Genomic DNA, 23,683 nt, shown 5'->3' with positions numbered 1-23,683 from the left:
TTCAACCGTTTGCCAATACGTTATAGGAGAGGGGTCCAGTTACTGCAATCACCTCACCTAACAGCCAATTGGACCCATTTCCAAAGTTCTTCGCGAGGATCGTGTCTCCCACCATGAAAGTTATTTCGCAACCATGACCACCATGCCTGGTCTTTGTGCCTCTTGGTTTTTCTCCACCCTCCCCTGTAAATTCGGCCAGATAAGGGTCAGGCGGGTGCCGAGATGTGTCTCCATTAGTACTTCTGTAGGGGGAATGCCAGTCATCATTTGTGGTGTGGTCCGATATGCAAACAGGAACCAGGACAATCTTGTACTGGTGGAATCCCCTTCCATTTTTTTCATCCCTGATTTAAACATTTGGACTGCCCACTCAGCCATGCCATTCGATATTGGGCGATAGGGTGAGGTTTTGAAATGGGAATGCTCATAAGGGTCGTGAACCTGCGGAACTCCCCGCTGGTAAAAGTGGTCCTGTTGTTGGACACGAGGACCTCTGGCAAACTATGCAGTACAAAACTCTGCCGCAAACGATCTATGGTGGCCGCCAACGTGGGCGACAGGGCTTCATAGATGTCCATCCATTTGGAGTGGGAGTCAATCAGTAAAAGGAACATTGTGCCCAAGAAGGGTCCCATGTAATTGACATGGAGCTGCACCCATGGCCATCCCGGTCACTCCTATGGATGCAATGGAGCTAAGTGGGGTGGGAGAGCTTTTGCACCTGCTGGCACTGAGGACAGCTTTTGATCAGGGTTTCGATATCCAAGTCCATGCCTGGCCACCAAAAATAGCTGCATGCGTGCATCTTCGTTCTGCTAATGCCCAGGTGAGCGCTGTGTAACTGGGCTAATAACGGCCTTCGCTCCCTCGGGGGCACGATAACCTTTGCTCCCCAGAGTAATGTGCCATCCTGACAGGAGAGTTCATATTTGCGATCAGAACAGGGCTTCATTTCCTCAGATTTAGATCCATCTGACCAACCATTCAAGACCTGCTCCTGGACGTTATACAGTAGTGGGTCCCGGCTTGTCCACTCATGGATTTGTCTTGCCTGAACAGGGGAGGAATCCAGAAAATTTAGCACTAAGACCAGTTCCTGGGGAATCGGAGACTCCCCATTATTAGCTGGCAGGGGAAGGTGAATTAGTATGTTAGCATATGTGATTTGAGATCCTGAACGGTGAACAAAAGTGCATTCGTAGATGGCTAATATTAGTGCCCATCTCTGGATGAGGGCCAATGCGATAGGGGGTATCGCTTCGTCTTCTCCAAATAATCCCAGTAGGTCAGTTATAATATGGAAATGGTGACCGTGGAGATATTGATGAAACTTCCGGATGCCAAACACAATAGCTGAGCCCTCTTTTTAAATTGGGAATATTATCGCTCTGTACACTGAGTGTGCGAGATGTATAACCATTGGGTCGTTGGGAGCCATCTGCCATCCGATGTGAAAGGACAGCCCCTATTCCATAAGAGGACACATCACATATTAAAATTAATTCCTTCTTGGGGTCAAAGTGGACCAAAAAGGCTGACGATCTTAAAAATTGCGTCACTCACAGGAAGGCATCCTGGTGTGGGGCTTACCAACTCCATTTCTGGTTCTTCTTAAGCAAGCCATACAATGGGGCCAGCACAATCGAGAGGTTTGGGAGGAATTATTTGTAGTAGTTTACCATGCCTAAGAAAACCTTAATCTCTGTGGTATTTCTTGGGGCAGGTGCCTTGCGAATGGCCTGGACTTTTTTTTTCCACAGCATGCAGGCCCTGCGCATCAACCTTGTGGCCCAAGTAAACTACCTCCTTAGCTTGGAACAGACACTACTCTTACTTTAAACATACCCCTGTTTGTGCGAAGCATTTGAGCACCTCTTCTAGATTTGCTAAGTGTTCATCGTTGGTCAGCCCCATGACCAATGTGTCATCCAAGTAAACGATAACAGGGGGCAAACCCTGGAGCAAGTTTTCCATCATTTTTTGGAAAATAGCACACGCTGAGGAGACCCCAAAGGGTAGACATGTGTATTGCTATAATCCTCGGTGTGTATTAATGGTGATGACTTCCCTAGAGTTCTTTTCCAACTCTGCCTGCTGGTAGGCATGGCTTATGTCTAATTTTGAATATGTGGTGCCCCCTGCCAACTTCGAATACAATTCCTCAATCTTGGGTGTCAGGTGTCCATCAAGCTTGACCACCTTATTGACAGCTTATAGTCACCGCATAAGCACCCACTTTGGTTCGGATTCAGTACAGGTATGACAGGTGCCGTCCAGTCAGTAAATTGCACTGGTTGTAGGATGCCCAATTTTTTCCAGTCTGTCAAGTTTGATTTCAACTTTGCCCCATAGAGCATAAGGTACTGGTTTGCATCTTATAAATCTGGGATTGCGTTGGGGTCTACATGGACCTTGGTCTGTAGCTCTCGAATCCTTCCTAACTCGTCATTGAAAACGGAAGCATAATTTTGCAACAATTCCTGCAAGCCTTTCGTTGTAATTTGAAAAATTTCGGCCCATTTCAATTTAATCTTTTCAAGCCAGTTGCAGCTTATTAAACTGGGCCCTCTCCCAGCTACCACTAACAAAGGCAACCATTCAGATTGATCTCCATACGTCGCCGAGACTTGATATAACCTTTTCATTTTTATCTCTTCGCCAATGTACGTCTTCAGCTTTTTCTAACTTCAAAGGATGGGTTCCCTTACTCAGATACCTAAATGTATGCTCTCCAAAGACAGACATAGACGCTCCCTTATCAACTTACACCTTAATGGGTTGTCCGTTAACTGTAACAAAACAAGAGTCATACGGACTCAAAATGTTAACTCTGTCTTTCTCTCCACAGATGCTGTCAGACCTGCTGAGTTTTTCCAGCATTTTTTGTTTTGTTTCAGATTTGCAGTATTTTGCCTTTGTCGGTTAACTGTAATGACTATTTGGATTGGCTCGGTTCTACCCACTTTGAGGTTATATAACAAATGGACGTCTGATTCTATTTCTTCTGGCTCTTCCGTGAGGCATATTTCATGATTTTTCCTTCTGCCTTTATAGTTGTTTTAGCCTCTCTCTGCAGTGCTGCATTATGTGGCCATAGCGGTGGCAGAAGAAGCACTTGACTTGTATGGGTTGCTGTTTGCTCACTGGAGGCCTGAATGTATTTCTCTCATTCATTTTGTGGGTTTTCACTGCAATGCCATTGTTTTTCAATTGCCTGGAGCTAAAGACCGTTTCCCGTCTTTCTGTGGAGTCCGAAGTTTCCACGCCTTTTGTTGCCAGATTGTCCCACTTGACCAGATGGATGGTGCCATTTTGTGTTTCTTTTATAACTTTGGAATTTCGAACAGCACTCTCCATCGTGGTAGCTAATTCTAATGCCTTATTGAAACCTAGACCACGTTTGGCTAGCAAACGCCTTTAGATAGTATCATCTCCAATCCTGCATATCAAAAGGTCTCTCAACATATCGCTAATGGACATTCCAAATTTGCAATGCTCAGTTAATGCCTTTAAAATGGCTGCATAGTCAGCTATTGCCTGTTCCTTGAATTAAACTTGAAGCGCTGTATAGTGACTGAGGACTTTGGTCTCAGGTGACTCATCGAAGGTCTTTGAGTCTAGGGCGCAAGTTGACGTAAGGCTGTGGATCAGCCCATATCTTTTACTTCCGCATGAGGTCAAAACAATCGCCCTCTTCTTCTCCTCCCCCGTGATGTCATTAGTGTAAGAAAGAACACTAGGCATTCGATATATTGGGACCAGTCGTCTGAAATGGGTTTGAATGGTTCAACACGCCTGGACTGCAGCATTGACTGCAAGGGGACTGCACTTTGGATAGGCTTTCCAGGTAATGACAAATTTAGTTGTTTGGCTTACCTCTCTGGGGTCTCTTATAATTTTCTGCCCATAGCCATTTTTCATGTATTTACCAATTTAAATGCATTGTTGCTTTAAGAGCAGTTGCTGTTTTTTTTTAACTCTGCCTCTGCAGCTGTCAGCTTTTCTCTGCTGGTTTTTGCATTTTTGGGTTTTGGCAGGATCCCCATGATCGCAATTCTGCAGGGTTTTTTTAAATTTTAACTTGCAGCACTGCTTTCTGCTCTGATTACTGGCTGTCGCCTATTTTATAAGTTAAGTACAGATGCTCTTTCCAATGCTTTGCTCACCCATTTTGAAATTTATTTTTTTTTTTGTTCTTTATCCTCATCACCACTTTTATGTCTTGGATAAATGGGTTTGTTGGCCAACCAAATTCTAACTGCACATCCTCCTATGTTCTCATCAATTGCTGCTTGCAATCAATAATGGGGAGAGATTGATGTAAGAATAAACAGAGATGGTTTATTGAAACATAGGGCAGAGCACCACATCATATGTGCTCACTCAGAAACCTCCAGAACTAGACTTACAGTTCCCAGTTGCCCATGCTGTGCAGTTATTCGTCAGTATTGCCACATGATCAATACACTTGCATTCTCTTAAAGGGACAGGATACCTCACCTTACTACTGGTATAATGCATTTTTATTGAGTGGCAGCTTTATGTAATGGAACACCATGAGTCAGTATTAATTATTGTATGGAACAAATTTTGAAACAAATTTTCACAGTCTTAATTCTACTTTTTATTGATAACAAACAATATCCCTTTTCTTTGCTACCTCCACCACCCTCCCCCCCACCGCCAAAAAAAAAACTTCAGAAGTTACTTCAGGTGCAAATAAGGACAATATTCTAGTTGAGGAGTTCAGAATAACTTCTTGAGTTTTTCCATCTAATACCAAAAATTTCACTACAATGTGTAGCCTTCTGCCAGACATTGTGTTTTAAAATATTATCTGACATTTATTAAAATAAAGGTACATTTGTACAAAAGTTCATAGGGGTCATTTGGGTACTCAAGAGTGTGAAGTAAATTTTAATCCTTCAATGGTCAAAGTTCAATTCCTAAGGTAATACTTCTCATTTTCCCATTTTTGCATCCCCCCCCACCCAGTCCCCATCCCCCGCGTCGCCCAGTTTTCTCTCATTATACACCATTCCCAAGTGACAGGACAAATCTGTCGGGCTGCTGCCAATCAGATTCAATAAGTTATAAAAACAAAAATAAAAAGAAAAAACTGCGGATGCTGGAAATCCAAAACAAAAACAGAATTACCTGGAAAAACTCAGCAGGTCTGGCAGCATCGGCGGAGAAGAACAAAGTTGACATTTCGGTTCAGGAGATGTAGTCGAAGGAGCTTTGCAAGTTGGTGTCTGGAGCATAGGTGCATTTTCTTTTTTTTACTGTGGTATAAAAATAGTTAGAACACACGTTCTGAAAGTTTCTATCTTCAGGGTCATATATTGGTAGCACTGATCACTTACTTATCTGCCTATCTAACATCTGTTGATTCATACCAAACCTTGGAAGGAACTTTTCAGGTGACACTATTTAAATGAATGACATTTTAATTCAGTTACATTGTTGTTGCAAAGCAGTTTACTGTAACTGACTGTGCCATTCCTGATCTTCAGTACTTCATGCCAGTGCTACTTCCACAGTGGGTGGATGAAGTGTTCTAACTCCCACATTCTAATTTAGCACAAAAAAGTCAGCCAAAAGCAATCGGATAATAAGCCTTTCATGACATAATGAAAAACAACTACGACTTGAAACGTCAACTTTGTTCTTCTCCACCAATGCTGCCAGACCTGCTGAGGTTTTCCAGATTCAGTAAGTATTTGATCCTGTGATAGACTGCAAGACCATCAAAGCATAGGCTGCTTCATATTCCTTCTTCGCTTCCTCCTGGGAAGCCCTTCCAGTTTTTATTTCCTTCTGGTCACATAGCTGATTTCTTGACATCAGAGTGTGGTGAATCATGGGCCAACAAGGCAGAAATTAACCATCGTCCCTTGACTTTCAATGGGATTACCATCACTGAATCCCCCACTGTAAACATCCTGGGGGTTACGATTGACTAGAACTTGAATTGGACCAGACATATAAATACTGTGGCTGCAAAAGCAGGTCAGAGGCTGGGAATTCTGTGGTGAGTAACTCGCCTCCTGACCCCTCAAAGTCTGTCCAACATCTGCAAGGCACAAATCAGGAGTGTGATGGAATACTCTCCACTTGCCTGGATGAGCGCAGCTCCAATAACACTCAGGAAGCTTGACATCATCCAGGGCAAAGCAGCCTGCTTGATTGGCACTCCATCCACAAAAAAACATTCACTCCCTCCACCATCAGTGCACAGTGGCCGCAGTAGAAGGTGCACTGCAGGAACTCATCAGTGCTCCTTAGACAGCACCTTGCAAACCCATGACCACTACCATCTAGAAGGACAAGGGCAGCAGACACTTGGGAACACCATCACCTTCAAATTCCCCTCCAAGCCACTCATCATCCTGACTTGGAAATATATCGCCGTTCCTTCACTGTCGCTGAGTCAAAATCCCGGAACTCCCTCCCTAACAACACTGTGGGTGTACCTACACAATATGGACTGCAGTGGTTCAAGAAGGCAGCTCACCATCACCTTCTCACAGGCAATAAGTGATGGGCAATAAATGTTGGCCTAGCCAGCGATGCCAACACCCCTTTAATGAATAAAAAAAATTGTAAGTGCTGCTTTTTGTAGCATTTGAGGCAGAGTATTAATGCAGATTGAGTGTTTGGACCTAGTTGGATTTTCACTGCTTTGATTCTTTAGGATGGATTTTATTTCAAGAGTCCAAAAGAGCACTAATTCATAACATTCAAAAGCAGAAATGATAACACGTGAAATTGAATAATCTTCTAGCATTGACAGGCCACATGCAGGTTTCTAGAATCTGTTTAATGGCCATGTTCGTTTTAAACAATAGCTCAGCCCTTTGCAATAAATAGATAGTGTCTCACTGGTGCTAGTGAGTTTTTTAGAGTTCTTTCACTCTTGCTAAAGACAGTCATAACTCACACTGGTGGAGCTTTTGAATTATGGATTTTTTCTCATTGTGAAAGAATAGAAGTAATTTACTGTTACCAGTCTAATTCAGCGCACTGGGAATGAGCAAATGGTTGACTACTGGCTGACACTCTACAGTTTATACAGAATAAGTAGTGACAATTCACTTCCAGTCGGTACTAACCAATCTACTGTTTTAATGTTAACTCCTGTTCAGTGTATATAAATTATGTACTGAGTTTACTCATATGTGGCACTGTGCATTTTGAATATTTCACTGCGCGCATTACTTTATTCTAATCGTAGTATTTCAGAATTCTTCATTGACAAAAAGTTAGGACAGTGCATTCAAATTCTTGAAATGTACTGCCATTAAGTCTAACTGTACATCAGGAATACAGCTCCTGAAATGACCTCACAACAGCAATGCGGGGTTATTCCCTGGCATGTGAGGCAACATCTTGTGTACATTGAATTTCAGTGGACATGGACATTAGTTATTATGTTGGTTAGAGGTGGGCAGTTCACTCACCTGTAATTTGGTTTAGCACTGCATGGTCATGCATGTTTTCTGCATATTGGGTCATTTGTATAACCGTTATTGCAGGGGAGTTGGTATTAGTTTGTGCAGCATCTTGGATAAGCACAGTCATTGTACACATGAGCACTGATTTTCCGAAGGTGTCCTCCTGACAAAAAATTGGCCCTGTGGCATGCATTTCATGAAGCTTAACCCTATTTATTTCACAGTATCTGTTTAGATTTTCTGTGGTGTATTTTGAAGCACATGTCAGTATTTTGCTTTTATCTTAGTGTCTAATATCCATTATTAGTTTCAAACGGAGGTGTATAAAAAGTTTTAAATGGTGGAAGAATGGTTAGCTGGGGACCAGGATGTTAGAGTTCCACTGGAGATATTACAGAATAATTATATATTACACAACATTTATTTTGTTATTTTCTTCTCGCAGCTATTACATGCGGCCACCCTGGTAATCCAGGTAATGGCATAACACATGGAACTCAATTTAACCTGAATGATATTGTTCGGTTCACCTGTAACCCAGGGTACACAGTGCATGGTACCATTAGCTCCCAGTGCCAATCCAATGGACAGTGGAGCAACTCACTTCCTATTTGTAAAGGTATGAATAATGACAACTGTGTAGCTTCAAAGTTTTTCTCGTTATATAAAAACAAGGTAGAAAGACTTTACACATTTTCTTACTTTCCTACAGTGGTCAATTGTTCAGATCCTGCACATGTTGAAAATGGCATTCGTCGAGTGCAACTAAACATTGCGCAAAGATTCAGTTATGGTAGCAGCGTGTCGTATGAGTGCAATGCCGGATACTACCTATTGGGATCAGAGGTGCTGACCTGTCAAGGTGATGGTTCCTGGGACAAATCTCTCCCAAAGTGCCTGTGTAAGTGATTTTACTGCTTCAAGGTTTCAGAAATGAAGAATCTGTTTAATGTCAACTTATTAAGCGAGATATCAAATGCGAGCTACAAAAGGGTGTTACTTACAGCCCCTTGCTGGTATATTTAAAGATGGGGTGGGGAGAGCTTATAAAATAAAATGGGTGGCCTGCCCGTTGTCTTCCTGCCCAATCCCAACCTTTTTTTTATTCATTCATGGGACGTGGTCACTAGCTAGGTCAGCATTTATTGCCTAATTGCCCTTGAGATGGTGGCGGTGAGCTGCAGTCCATATGGTGTGGGTACACCCACAGAGTCTCCAATATTGCAGTGGGCAGGCAAAGAGTCAGGCAGCCCACATGTCCTGAAATCTATTGAGGCACTTAAATAGCTAATTCTGATGCGAGCATCTGTCAGCTGGGCGTGGGTGTGTGTTGGGAGTGGGGTGAGTGAGGACAGTGTCAGGTCAGGTAATCCGCTCCATAATCTTTCTTTTTAACAGAAATCGGAAAGTGTTATAGAGTTGATTTTCCAGGCAACTTGTCTTGGTGGAAATATTGAACTTTATTTACAAGATAGCAGCAGCAACTACATGTGTGCGAGTAACTCTATAATTGAGGAAGAACCCCCCTGTAGAGGTTCCCTGCACTGGTTACTCATTGGTTTACACAGATCATGTGATCTTACAAAACACGATTATTCTTAAAGCTACAGTCCTACATTTCTCAAGGCTATAATTACTACATTCCTCCCCCTTTAACTTTTCTGTACATTTTTTATTTACAAGGGTATTTATCTCATGACATTACAATGTTTACACAGGTCCTGAAATTACAAGTTCAGTCTTTCAGGTGGCTTCCTGATCTGTATGGAACGTCACATCTCCACGACTTCAGATTCTTTTGCAGGAAACACATTCACTGGAACCACATTAACATCAGGTACCTCATTAGGCACATGTAATTCTGTGTCTTCCACTCCTCCAGAAATATTGGGCATGTCTGTCCTTGGTTAAGCAACTTCAACAGGAACCACTAATTCAGCAATGGTAACAGGTGGAACATCATTTTGTTGGGGTATCTCTCTTTTTCTTAAATGATCCACATGCTTATGGGTGATCCAGCCCTCCACTTCCACGTGGTACAACAATGGTTTGGTCACAGAACTTACTTTACCAGGTAACGACTTTGGTCATCCACTGAAATTCTTTACATATACTGCTTCTCCAATAATAAATTGTCACTCATGACAATGGAAATCATGAGTCACTTTTGGTTCACTTGACTTTTCTCCACCTTCCCCGCCAATTTGGGAAGTATTAGGCTTAGTCTTGTCCGAAGGTGGCGTCTCATCAGTAATTCTGAAGGTGTTGCTCCTGTTGTAGTGTGGGGGCTGTTCTGTAGTGAAATAGAAAATGAGCAAGTTTGGTCTCCAGCTAATCATCTGTTTTCACTTCTGCCTTAAAAGTTTGTACCGTCCTTTCCGCCGATCTGTTTGATGACAGATGGTATGGTGCACTCTTCACATGGTTGATGCTGTTGAGTCTGATAAATTGTTGGAACTCACCTCTCATAAATGCAGTGCGATTATCTGAGACGATTACCTCTGGCAATCCATGGATGGCGAAGCTTTGGCATAGTTTTTCTTTCGTAGCACCTGACGTGAGTGACTTTACCCCAAAAACGTCTAACCACTTGGAATGAACATGCATAATCAGTAGAAACATAGTCCCAAGGAAATCAATGTGCAATCGCTCCCAGGATCTACCAAGCCACTCCCATGGGAGTAATGGGGCTGCCATGGCAACTTTTGCAGCTGTTGACATTGCACAAAATGTTTTACCACCTTTTCAATTTCGCCATCCATCCCCAGCCGCCAAAGATAACTCCAAGCTATCATCTTCATTCGGGAGATCCCTGGATAGGCACTGTGTAGCTCTACCAAAGTGGCTGCCTTCCTTGCATCCCATAATAGAATACCATCTTGGCTGCCATTCTCGTGTCTTTGGTTGAAAAATGGCTTCAATTCACCAGAGGCTGGTTCCTGGGACCAACCATGTAACACTTGGTCTCTCCCTTGACACAGGACTGGATCACGATTCATCCAGTTTCTTAGCTGCCTGGCACAGACTACTGAGGAATCTGGAAAATTCATCACTAATACAGGCTCCTGTGGGATAGGGACATGTTCATCATTCTCTTGCAAAAGGCATCGGCATTTGCTATGTGAATCCCTGGTCTATGTACAAAAGGTATATTCATGTGCTGCCAAAATAAAGGTCCATCTTTGTATTCTTTCAGAAGCTATGGGAGGTATAGCCTTTTCCTCGCTAAACAGACCCAAAAGTGGTTTGGGGCCTGATACTGTTGTGAAATGTCGCCTGTGCAGGTATTGGTGGAACTTCTTTACACCAAAAATAATTGACAGACCTTCCTTTTCGATCTGAGAATATCGTTTTTCAGCTGTGGTAAGTGTCCTGGATACAAAGTCTATCGGCATCTCTGTTCTGCCGTCCATCTTGTGAGATAGTACCACTCCCACTCTATAGGGGGACACATCGCAGGTTGGCACCAATTCCTTCATCTGGTCATAATGCACTAACAAATTTGAAGAGTGTAAGAGCTGTTTTACTTTCATGAAGGTTTCTTTTTGGGGCCTTCCAAAACCAATGCTGGTTTTTTCTCAGCAGTGAATGTAGAGGGGCTAGATCTGTGGATAAATTTGGTAGAAATCGCCCATGATAATTTACCATCACTAAAAACGATTTAAGTTCAGAAGTGTTTTTGGGTGCAGGTGCCTCTCTTATTGCTTTAACCTTCTCTTCAGCAGATGCCTTGAGCATCTACCCAATGGCCCAAATAAATGACTTAATTTGCCTGCAAAGTGCATTTTTCCTTCTTCATGCGTGCTCCTGCTTCTAAAAATCATTTCAGGACTTCCTCCAGGTTAGCCAAGTGTTCATTTTCTGTGAATCCAGTTATCTGTACATTGTCTGGGTAGACCATAACCTGAGGTAGTTCCTGTAGCAAGCTCTCCATTCTCCTCTGAAAATTAGAAGCACTGAAGGGCAGGCATGTACATTGGTATAACCCTTTGTAGGTATATATGGTTATGGGAGGCAACATCCAGCTTCAGATGCTGATATGTGTGACTCATGTCAAGCTTTGTATATGTTGTCCCTTCTGCTAGTTTGGCATATAGGCCTTCAATCTTCGGAATAGGGTACCTGTCCAGTTTGGCTGCTGTGTTGACCATTGGTTTACAGTTCCCACAGATCTGGAAGGTCTGGTCTTGTCTAAGGACAGGGACTAAGGGTGCTGCCCACTTTGAGAACTGAACCGCTTTTATGATGCCCAGCCTCTTTTGTCGGTTCAGCTCTGTGTCCGCCTTCCCTCTCAGGGCGTATGGCCTTGTTTTCAAGAAGCAAGGGGTTGCTTCTGGGTCCACGTAAATCACTGTGTCATTTTTTTTAGCAGCTTTGGTAGTCCATCTGCTCACAACTAGAAGATTTTGGACCAGTTTAATTTAATCTCTTTCAGCCAATCAAGCCCTAGTAGGCTTGGCTCTTTACCTTCTACCACCATCACTGGTAGCCCTGCCAATTTGTGTCTGTAATGAACAGTTGCTCTGGTGATACCTTTTACTTGGATTTCTTTACCTGCGTATGTCTTCAAATTGGCAGATGTTTGTTCCAACGTTAATTGCTGATCACCTTTATTTAAACATCTGCAAGTGTGTTCTCCTGTTACAGTGGTAGAAGCATCCATGTCTACAGGGGAATGGTTTACCATTCACTTGCACTATAACAAATATTGGCTCTGTCTTTCCACCTTTCATGTTGAATAATGAATAAATGTCAGAAATGGTTGTTTCTGGCTCTTCTACACTATAAACTTATTGGACTTTGTTTGTTGTTTGGAGGCCTGTATAAACCTCACTTTGCATTGTCTCATTATATGTCCACTTCTGTGACAAAAATAACATTCTGTTTTTTAAATTGCCTATCGCTAGAAGACTGATTGTTCCACGTCGATGAAAGTTATTTTTCGATTTAGTTGCTAAGCTGTTTCCTCTCTTTTTTTTTGTTAGTGAGGGCTGTTTCCCACTTCAGTGCAGAGTCCTGGCTTTTCGTGCCACTCTTGGCTGACTGTCCCCACCCGACTGGGAGAACGGTGCCATGTTGCACCCCTTGAATTGCTTGTGAATCCCTTACAGAGTTTTCCATCGCCAGTGCTATTTCTAACACTTTCTTAAAATCAAGATTCACTTCAGCCAGCAATCTTCGCTGAATAGTGTCTTCCTGCACGCCACATACAAAACGATCTCTGAGCATATCATTCAGGGTTTCACCAAAATCACAATATTCCATTAATTGTTTTAATTTTGCCACATAGGTAGCAATTGTCTCCCCTGGGGCTCGATTCTGTGAATTGAACCTGAACCTCTGCATTATGACTGAGGGCTTGGGTTGAAAATGTTCCTTAAAATTCACTGAAAATCTTCTGGGGCACTGGGGGCAATCAAGCCTCGAATTAAACTGTCGGCTTTGCCCACACAAATACCCAGGAGGATCACTCTCCGTTTTTCATCCTCCGTGAATTTGTTGGCTTGAAAGAAGAACGCAAGACATTCCAAATATTGAGGCCAATCGTCTGTGGCTAGCTCAAAGGGATCAATTCTGCCAAACTGTGGCATTTCTGATGAATATATCTAATTTTATTTTTAATGAACGTAGATACTCACAATCGCTGGACAAGGTACAGCACCAAATCTGGTTTATCTTCGTCACCAGTTTGTTATAGAGTTGATCTTCAGACAACTTTTCTTAGTAGAAACATTTAACTTTATTTAGAAGACAGCAACTGCACAAATGCATCAAACTCCATAACTAAAGAAGAACTCTCCTATGTATGTCCCCTGCACTGCTCACTCATTGGTTTATACAGATCATGTGATCTTACAACACAGGATTATTCTTAAAGCTACAGTCCTATGCTTCTCAAAACTATAATTACTAATGAAAGTTATTTCATAATATCAGAGAATCATCAATACTTTATACATTGATGACATGTACCTTTTCCTGAAGTAAAACCATTGATCACTACTGTCAGAAATACATGATACCATGACTCATAGTGCAAGTCCCGATCTATAGAGGAAAGTGAGAGGACAAAGTGACTGGGAATTTTTTCAAATCAGAAAATGCATAGGTGACATCATTACATTACACTGATCTGCTAGGAGCAAAATTGTCAAATATAATGTCACTTCGTGACTGAAGGAGCTGATATAATTCAGTAAAGAAAAGCCACAAATCAACTGAAGTAAACCCTTTCCTGAGTTCTTAAAAAATGAATGTTCAAAGCTTCCTGTGTAACTATTCCTTCATCAAAAATGTTAAATAAACTTACCCTTTTTTAGATGGAGTTTGAATCCTGTCCAGTTTAGTGGGTGGGGTGTGAGTGGAGTATTATGAAATAATGCCTTGGTCGCTATGGTGACAAGTAAAAGATGGTTCAGGACACTGACAGCCAACCTAAGGGTGCTTCCTTATGACGTTGTGTTTGCTGTGCTGAGCTTGTTCCAATTGTGGTACAAATGTCTCTAAAGCTTAGCAGTAGCTATTGGGTGCAAATTGTCATGGAAACAGCCACTGGAACACTACTGTGTATTTTTTCAGCCCCCTTTGGTTTGTTTGCGAGAACTTGCAGCTGGAATATTATCTCACATACATGGACTAAGCTCTGTATTCCACTAATGTGAAATGATGACTCATCATGCAGTGTTACATTGCATACATTGGGGTAGTTTATTTTGTCCAGGGCATGTTTAGCTTACAGTTTTCAGTGCAATTATATCTTGTAGCAGAACAAAACTTTGAGGTAAACTCCATAACTAGGCTTCAGGAATTTTCTGTCCATAGCACAGACCTGGCCATCACACAAACCTAGTCCACTACAGCTCTTGGCCAAAATAAATGCAACAAAAAGAGCAATACTGACCTGTAAAGAACTCCAGCTCCATATATTATGAGGATTGGTATAAGTTTGGAGTTTATTTCAAAGGCATAACAATTGACAGTAGATGCTTAATGATGATCAATTTCTCAAGGTTCTCTTTCTGTTTATGAAGTCATCTGTACACCTTGAGATGTTATAAAAACTTATTAAGGACCATTCAACCCATGAAAACATCTGCGTTCAGAGTTCCTACATGATTATTATAGCTTGGAACCTCAACCCCCACCATCCCCCGCCCCCCCACCCCACCCTCTGAGATGTTAAACAAAAGAATCCAACTGTGTTTGTAAATCATGATCTATCATTTCTCAAAGCAGACTACCTTCTCCCAAAGGATATCTGCTCTTTTTAGATGTTCAGATGCAAGTTGTAAATTGCCCTCAGTCATTTATTCCAATATAGCAGTTCATTTAAGCAGCTTGTAATTACTAATAGCTTACTAAGTTTTCGAATATTGGAGCTACACTTTAATCTATTGGGTGCATTTACATTATAACATACTCCGTCTTATGCATTCTCATATACATACCATGCTCTAAATTATGTGTTACAGATAACCTAAGTAATGTCATATTTAATGATTTATTCAAATATGCATTTCAAATAAAGCATTTATTTTCTGTCTCCTTTCTTTGTCTCCTAGTGGTGACCTGTGGTCATCCTAGCATTCCACCTGATGCGGAATTGCATGGTGACCAGATTACAGTAGGTTCCACAGTCCGGTACCATTGTGACAGAAATCATCGCCTGATTGGAAATGCCACTCGTATCTGCCAGCTGGACGGACATTGGAGTGGATCATTACCACATTGCTCAGGTAAACATTCTCACAACATCACACAGGGTTCTGAAGCTACCAGATTAAGCAGTTGTAGTCTTAGCTTGGATGTCCTTAATGATATATGGACAGAGAGATATATTAAATCTCTTTGCCATTAAGACAACCATTAATGCATTTATATAGCATTTTTAACTAGTAAATCATCCCATTGCACTTCACAGGAGTGTTATCAGATAAAATTTGACACCGAACTACGTAAAGTGAGATTAAACAGGTGAACAAAACTTCATCAAAGAGATATGTTTTAGAGGGTGACTTAAAGTTGGAATGGTTTAGGGAGGGAATTCTGGAGCCCAGAGCCTAGGCAACTGAAGCCAAAGGAGCAATGAAGGAAATTGGGGATGTGCTAGAGGCCAGAATTGGAGGAGCACAGGGGTTGTGAAGGATTGTAGGGCTGGAGCAGGTCACAGACAGGGAAGGTCTGATATGATACAATATAAAAAGTTCTAATATGATCTGCTTGAGTTTTGAACAACCATGCAATGGGTAAGGGCAAGAAGAAGAGAAAAATATCTCCAAATATAAACTGAAGCAGACCATGAAGAAATGATTAATGATTTGCATTAAGAATCCCTGAGATAAAACCTGATGTATGGAAGGTCTGTCTTCTAGAATTATGTATCAAGGCTATGCTGTACTCATATAATGTGCTTCATTTCTAGTTATCTAGCTGATGCCTGGAGTGTAAAAAGGGCATTAAAATGACAAAAGAAAAATGTTGTATTTAATATGGCAAGAGAAGTGAAGGATAATAAGTTTTTCAGTTATAGTAAGAGAAAAAAGTAAAACAAGAGATGGAGTGGTTCTACTGGAAGTGGGATTGGGTGAGGCCACATATTGATATAACAGAGAATGAAAAATTTCTAAAATAAATGTTTTTTGCCAAGGAGGTAGTTGATTAGAAAGGGAACCAGATGACATTGCAGAGTTAAGCTGTTCTATTCACATTGCCATCATGGTTATTGAATAATTATGCAAACATAAGAGCCCAGATTTTGCTGGGGCATGGGGGTATGGATAACAATCCCTGTTACATTTATCTGTGACTATTGGCTGTTATGCCACTAGGTGACATCTATTAGCAATTCCATCAAGGCAGCATTTGTACATGTCAAGAAGCCCTAGCAAAACTGGACTCAGTAGGAATCAGGCAGAAAAAGTCTTCACTGGTTGGAGTTATACTAGCACAATGGAAGATGGTTGCACTTGTTGGCCCAATCATCTTTAGCAGCTTCATCAATGACCTCCCTTCCATCATAAGGTCAGAAGTAGGGATGTTCATTGATGATCACACAATATTCAGCACCATTCACAACCCCTCAGATGCTGAAGCAGTCCATGTCCAAATGCAACAAGACCTGGACAAAATCTGGATAACAGTGAACTGTTGATGATAGTCATCATTATCTCTCTGAAAGTGACCACATCTTTAGGATGTAGCCCTTGTGTATTTTAGTGTATTGTAAAATCCTGAAGTTGTGCTCAGTCATTCGGTGCTCTAACATGGGCTGTGCTGTGGCCCACCATCCTCACCAGCTCCCCCCACATCCCCCAGAGCCAGAAATAATTGAAACCAGTGAAAATTGCAACTTTTCGACCCCCACATTGCGGCTAAAGTTACACTGAATTCAATTAGGCGTAACTGGGATTTGACAGTGATGTGATTAATAAAATTTGATGAACAAAAAAACAAATTTACATTCGTGAAGTGCTATGAAATGATTTATTGATAGATTTTTCAGAATATTTTAGCTCCTACCTTCACCCATGTGTATGTCCCAGTCTTTAATTTGCTTCATGTAAAACATTTTTAAATGTGATTTTATTTCCTTGTTGGGTGGCCATGAAGATCCATTAATGTGATTGATTGCTTGACCAGCTCAGTGACCTCACTCATGCTCCACATTGCAATTGGTTGCAGTATCACTGCATGATGATAGAGGGGAAATTCTCACCAGAGAGATCATTGGATCTTTCTGCGAGACTTACTGAAAAGAGGCCAGTGGCAAGTGCCCTTGCTTTGCCACTGATCCCAAACTGTGGGCCATTGTGAATAAATCTCAGGGATTGGATGAAATGCATCTGAAGATTCTTGACAGAAAATCGCTGAGAATCATTTTACTCTGAAGATTCTGGGTTTAAAACTACAGCTCAAACTGATTAGATCATAAGCTCTTTCCTCTATTGCCTCAAAGTGACCACATAAAGCTCACCTTATCTTTCACCAATAGCCACGGGACTGGCTAATTTGTTAAATGGATGTGACATCCGACTGCTGAGGGATCTTGACTCAGGTTGAGGTTTAAATATTCTTTTGAGGGAGATGTCAAAGGAGTTGAGATTTGGATTTCATCAGTATTGAACCCAACCTCTGAGTGCTTGACTTGGACATTGGGTGCAAAAAGATGGATTATGTACTTTTCTGCACAACTGACATTCAACACCTTTGTTGTTTACAACTTCCCTTCCCCAAGGAAAATTTTATTGTGGTTGACCCAGTCCAACTGAATTGATTCGGCAATGCCAAATTTATCACATCTGTACTACTGCTTCCATATTAAATGGGAGTCAGGCTGTAGATGGGAAGCCAACAGTCTGGTACTTTCTGGTGCACCTGCTACCCAGTTAAAAATAGTAACTTTTTAAACTTATTTTATATTTTTAATTAGCAGACTATTGCTACTAGTCAAAGTCTGCCAATTAAAACAATACCTAAACAAATTAACTGGATATTATCACGTTGCAGTTTGTGGGACCTTGCTGTGTGTGTTTCCTATGTTACAACATGAACTATACTTCTAAAGTATCCCATTGGTTGTAAACTTTTTTGGGACACTCTGAGATCACGAAAGGTGCTATAGAAGTACATATTTTTCTCTCGGTGCCCCAGTATTCAAGATTATACTAGCAATATCATCAATTATGCTGTCCAGCTGCTTTACACAAACATCATTAAACAAATGTACAGGGAATAAATCTGTACTTGACTAAATGTTTCCTTCAAACAACTCTTCCCATTAACAAAAGCACTGACATAATTTATGTGTACTGTACATTTTCTAGATCTGTCCTTAATCCTGTTTTAAGCTAACACTTATTTATATATGAACTCTATTACTGAAATAATAGATAATTGTGAATGGAATTTATTTTGCCTGCGTATTAACAGGAGGATTAGTAACATATAAAATGGACAACCTTTTGTACTCAATCTGAGTCGAACATTCGCAGACATTGAATTCTTAAATTTCTCCTTATTTTACATGAACTTTCTGATTTAACCCCAAGATCAGAAACAGAAATGGCTTTCTTGGTTTCTCATGGGGAATTGTTGTGCTGTCTCTGCGTGCAGCTGCCATTGAATGAGAAATCATGGCTAGTATTTTGGACTGCATTGCACATTTCGGACACATTTGAAACTCAGCGAACCTAAGGTGGGATCCTCGCAGCCAGCACAGAGAGGAGACTTGGCTAGATTTGGACCAACATTTCAAAGGGAAAAGGACAGAATTCTTAACCCACTACACCAACCATTGTTTCAAATGCAATAGCCATCTGTGGATAAAGGATCATGCTTAGGCCAGGATTTTATGGCCCCTCCCGACGGTGGGATTTTACAGTCCTGTTGAACTGAATGGAGATTTAAATGGCTCGCTGCATCCGTCAGCGGGGGGAGACATGGCATGGCAGGGCCGTAAAGTCCTAGCCCTGGTGTGTAAAGTAACTTGAACAAAGTATGCTCCCTTGCTTGTTCCTTATGGAATATTTACTGAACAAAATCAGGATGTTAAATCATAATGGTTCTGTGATCAGGCCTCATGGAAAATTCATGTTTTTATTTGTTGTGATTGTATTCTCTGCAGAGTAGTTTAGAATAATTATGAGTGGAGAAATAAATGCAAGCATGTTATGCATACTCATTTTTTTATGCGCATTTGCTAATCAAAAACAGAATTAATCCACATCTGATTTTAAATTAAAGCAAGATCTGAAGCAAAACCGCTAATAGAAGAACAGATTGCTCAATAATTTAAAAAGTTACCCACAATATTCGGATTTTATTTACTTTTCCTCCCAGAGGCCTGAGCCTTTCTTTGTTGTATAACATTTCCATGTTGCAATTTCTCAACAGATTCATCGCGAAAATTCGGTGTGTTTTGTTTTGCTTTGCTTTGAGAATTTCTTTATCTGCCTGTTTTCCATTTCTCCTTGCCCTGCGATGGGCATCTGCACATTGGCAGTGCAGGACTTCTCAAATCAAAATGAATAGATTACAAATTGTAACCGAAGGAAGCGCAAATGGAAAGAATGTTTTTTTCAGTCAGTTTAGCACCTGACGCGCACAGACAGCCTCCACCATGCTTAGGAGTCTCTGAGCAAAGATACTGAGAAATCTGAATAGGTAGGGCTTCTTTATGAATAATGCAGATTAAACATCTCTCCCTGCAGGAATACACTCGTTCTTAAACTCAATGGAATTAAGTATAAGAACAATTTGGCAACAGCTGAGATTTAAGAACTTTCAAGTTTCTGCAGAATTTTTGCTGAAATTTAGCCCCCAAAACTTCTCAAACTACCAGCATAAACACTGGAAAATTTGCTGCTGCTTATTCAGACGGCACTAGGCTTTTCAGGCTTACCTGGAGTCGATAAGTAAGAATTACTGCTATTAATGGCAGATCTACAGGTTAAGGATTCATGACTGCTGTCAGTTATCAATAGCACCGTTATGTGCCTCAGACCCTGCCTGGCTTAGGTATTGGGCAAATAGGTTTGCAAAGACGGATCGACACAGTTTCAATCTTCCATTGACAAGCTTGTCATCATGGTGCTATTTTGATTCTGCTTCCTCGAGGCAGATTAGCCGAGTACACAAGAGTCTTGTAATAACTTACAGCATTTGTCATTGTAAGTTTTACAATTTCCTCATCAGTGGTATGACAGCCACCTACTTCCATGTAGATAAAGTGTCCTGTGCAGGACAGCTTGAGGTATCATTGACTAGGGATTTGCCAAGTCTATAGGATATTTCTTTTGCTGTTTGTATGGAAATCCAGAACCATGAGAAAATCTTAGAATTTGAACTAAACTCGTTAACAATATTTGAACATATAGAGTTGTCATAATGTAGGATACGTTTATCAGAAGATACTTGGGAAGTCAGAGTAATTGGGATCTGGAGAAAAAATAGGGAACTGGATTTGAACAGTTAGTGGCCAGAATCTTCCGGGATGATCTGATGGCTCTTCGCTTCTTCCTTGAACAGAGGCCCGAACAATCCCCATCCACCACTACTCTCCTCCGTCTGGCTGAACTTGTTCTCACACTGAACAATTTCTCCTTAAACCCCTCTCACTTACTCCAAATAAAAGGTGTGACTATGGGTACCCACATGGGCCCCAGCTATGCCTGTCTCTTTATGGGGTATGTGGAACATTCCTTGTTCCAGTCCTATTCCGGCCCCCTCCCACAACTCTTTCTCCAGTACATCGATGATTACTTCGGTGCTGCTTCATGCTCTCATCTGGACCTGGAAAAACTTATTAATTTTGCTTCCAATTTCCACCCCTCCGTTATTTTCACATGGTCCATCTCTGACACTTCCCTTCCCTTCCTTGACCTTCTGTCTCAATTTCTGGTGATAGATTGTCCACCAATATCCATTACAAGCCTACCGACTCCCACAGCTACCTCGACTACAGCTCCTCACACCCCGCTTCCTGTAAGGACTCCATCCCATTCTCTCAGTTCCTTCGCCTCCGTTGCATCTCTTCTGATGATGCCACTTTCAAAAACAGTTCCTCTGACATGTCTTCCTTCTTCCTTAAGCGAGGTTTTCCACCCACGATGGTTGACAGGGCCCTCAACTGTGTCCAGCCCATCTCCCGCGCATCTGCCCTCACACCTTCCTCTCCCTCCCAGAAATATGATAGGGTCCCCCTTGTCCTCACTTATCACCCCACCAGCCTCCGCATTCAAAGGATCATCCTCCGCCATTTCTGCCATCTCCAGCATGATGCCAACACCCACACATCTTCCCTTCACCGGCCCTGGCAGCATTCTGCAGGGATCGTTCTCTCCGGAACACTCTGGTCCACTCCTCCATCACCCCCTACACCTCAACCCCCTTCCACGGCACCTTCCCATGCAACTGCAGAAGGTGCGACACCTGCCCCTTTACTTTCCCCTCTTCTCACCGTCCAAGGGCCCAAACACTCCTTTCAAGTGAAGCAGCATTTCACTTGCATTTCCCTCAATTTAGTCTACTGCATTCGTTGCTCCCAATGTGGTTTCCTCTACATTGGCGAGACCAAACGCAGACTGGGTGACTGCTTTGCAGAACACCTTCAGGCTGTCCGCAAGCATTACCCAGACCTCCCTGTCACTTGCCATTTCAACACTCCACCCTGCTCTCATGCCCACATGTCCATCCTTTGCTTGTTGCATTGTTCCAGTGAAGCTCAACGCAAACTGGAAGAACAGCACCTCATCTTCCGACTAGGCACTTTACAGCCTTCCGGACTGAATATTGAGTTCAGCAATTTTAGATCATGAACTCTCCCCTCCATCCCCACCCCTTTCCTACAACCCCCCACCTTTTTTCCAATAATTTATATAGATTTTTCTTTTCCCACCTATTTCTATTATTTTTAAATGTATTTCCATCCATTGTTTTATCTCTACCCTTTAGCCTTTTTTGATTCCTTCACCCCACCCCGCCCCCACTAGGGCTATCTGTACCTTGCTTGTCCTGCTTTCTACCCTTATTTAGCACATTCCTTTAGATAATATCACCACCTTCAACACCTCTTTGTCCTTTTGCCTTTGACATTTTTTGGTTATCTCCACCTATCACTGGCCCACTATCCAGCTCTACTTGTCCCACCCCCCCTTAAACCAGCTTATATTTCATCTCTCTTCTATTTTTACTTAGTTCTGTTGTAGGGTCATTTGGACTCGGAACGTTAACTGTGCTCCTCTCTGCAGATGCTGCCAGACCTGCTGAGTTTTTCCAGGTATTTTTGTTTTTGGCCAGAATCTTCTGTTTGGCGAGCGGGGCCCACGACACGCGTGGATGTCGGGCGTACGTCTCAATGTCACCGCGCGTCATTCAGACCCTCAGTCCGGTGGGCATGCAGCAAAGTTGGCTGCACGCCTGCTGACCTGTCACAAGCCTATTAAGGCCATTTAAATTCCAATTAAGATAATTAACTGAGCTGCCTGCTCAACCTTAAGGGTGGGATGAGGTTTCATGAAAGGTTTATAAATTAAATAATTTTTTTAATTAAAATTCATTGACATGTCCCAGCTCATGTGACACTGTCACATGTGGGGACGTGTCTTAAAAAAATGTTTTATTAAAATTTTTAAAAATCAAACTAATCTTCCTGAGGCAGCTCTGTGCCTCAGGGAGATTTTTGCACTCTTTTCGCGCGCATGTGTGAAAGAGCGCAGGCCCCGACTCGGCCTACTCCCCCAGCCCGCACAGGGAGCGCTCAGCGCTTCTGGGTGCGCATCATGCTGGGTGGGCCTTAGTTGGCGCCCAGTTGATCACTGGCGGCAATCGGCTGCATGCCCACTCCCGCCCAAACCCCCAGCCCCCAGGAAGGGGAGAGAATTCTCCCCCGTGAATCAGAATGGTGCTCACCATTATTTTTGCACAACTTTAGGCAAGGGCAGTTTAATGCTAAAATCCAGAAGTTCCACAATGCACTTTTCTACCATTCGCTTTGTGAAAGTAGGACCTTGGGGTCTGACTCACCATTTGAATAGTTGAATGGTGTGCAGTTCCTGTATTGGCATGCTGGACTAAACTCACCACAGAAAGTTAGGGCTTATCCTTTTCAGTCCAAGTACCCATTTAAACTGTGTGATGAGTCTTAACACCAAACAACCGCTCTGGCATTGAAAAATTACTTTAAGTGTGGAATTTCATTCCTTCAGCTTTTGGTTGTTGTTGAAGGTTTCAAGAAAAAAATACTTTTTCTTTCTGTTTCTTCTTTCTTTCGATCCAGTCTTTCTGTCCTCTTTATTTAACTTTCTGTACCTGTTTTTACATTGAAATCACTATTCTAACATACACCCCTCGCTTCTGACCATGTTGCTTATCAATAATTCTTCAATCTGATTGATTAAGGAGACACACCATTGCTTGTTCTGTTCCTACAGTTCCCAAATATCCTGTAGAGGGTGTTGTGCAACATGGCTCTCTAACCTACAACAACTTTTGGTGCAAAAGCTCATGGAAAGTTAATGGGCAGGAATGAGCCTAATGAACAGTAGGTGCTGTTCATTCACTGCTCATAGTAAAGTTTGGCTCAGTGCTTCCCTAGCTAACAAAATGGTAGAGCAGGCTAAATGAGCCCAGGTGGACTACTGCTGTTTCAATGTTTCCATAGCAACTTGCAAGGGGACATAAGTGAATCAGTTATTTTTGTTTGCATGAAGATGAATGCTGCATTAGTA

General features: G+C 41.9%; 1 protein-coding gene across 1 annotated transcript in view; it reads left to right on the top strand.

Moving 5' to 3' along the window:
• Positions 1 to 23,683, top strand: part of csmd2 (CUB and Sushi multiple domains 2) — a 736,338-nt gene that overhangs the window by 610,966 nt on the left and 101,689 nt on the right. Inside the window, exons 49-51 of the mRNA XM_041212915.1 lie at positions 7,903 to 8,076; positions 8,170 to 8,358; positions 15,020 to 15,193. Of these exons, the coding sequence (XP_041068849.1) occupies positions 7,903 to 8,076; positions 8,170 to 8,358; positions 15,020 to 15,193 (537 nt within the window). The remainder of the gene's footprint in view (positions 1 to 7,902; positions 8,077 to 8,169; positions 8,359 to 15,019; positions 15,194 to 23,683) is intronic.

The sequence above is a fragment of the Carcharodon carcharias genome, chromosome 19, assembly GCF_017639515.1.
Source record: "Carcharodon carcharias isolate sCarCar2 chromosome 19, sCarCar2.pri, whole genome shotgun sequence".
Taxonomy (NCBI): domain Eukaryota; kingdom Metazoa; phylum Chordata; class Chondrichthyes; order Lamniformes; family Lamnidae; genus Carcharodon; species Carcharodon carcharias.
This window is presented reverse-complemented; position numbering and strand designations above follow the sequence as displayed.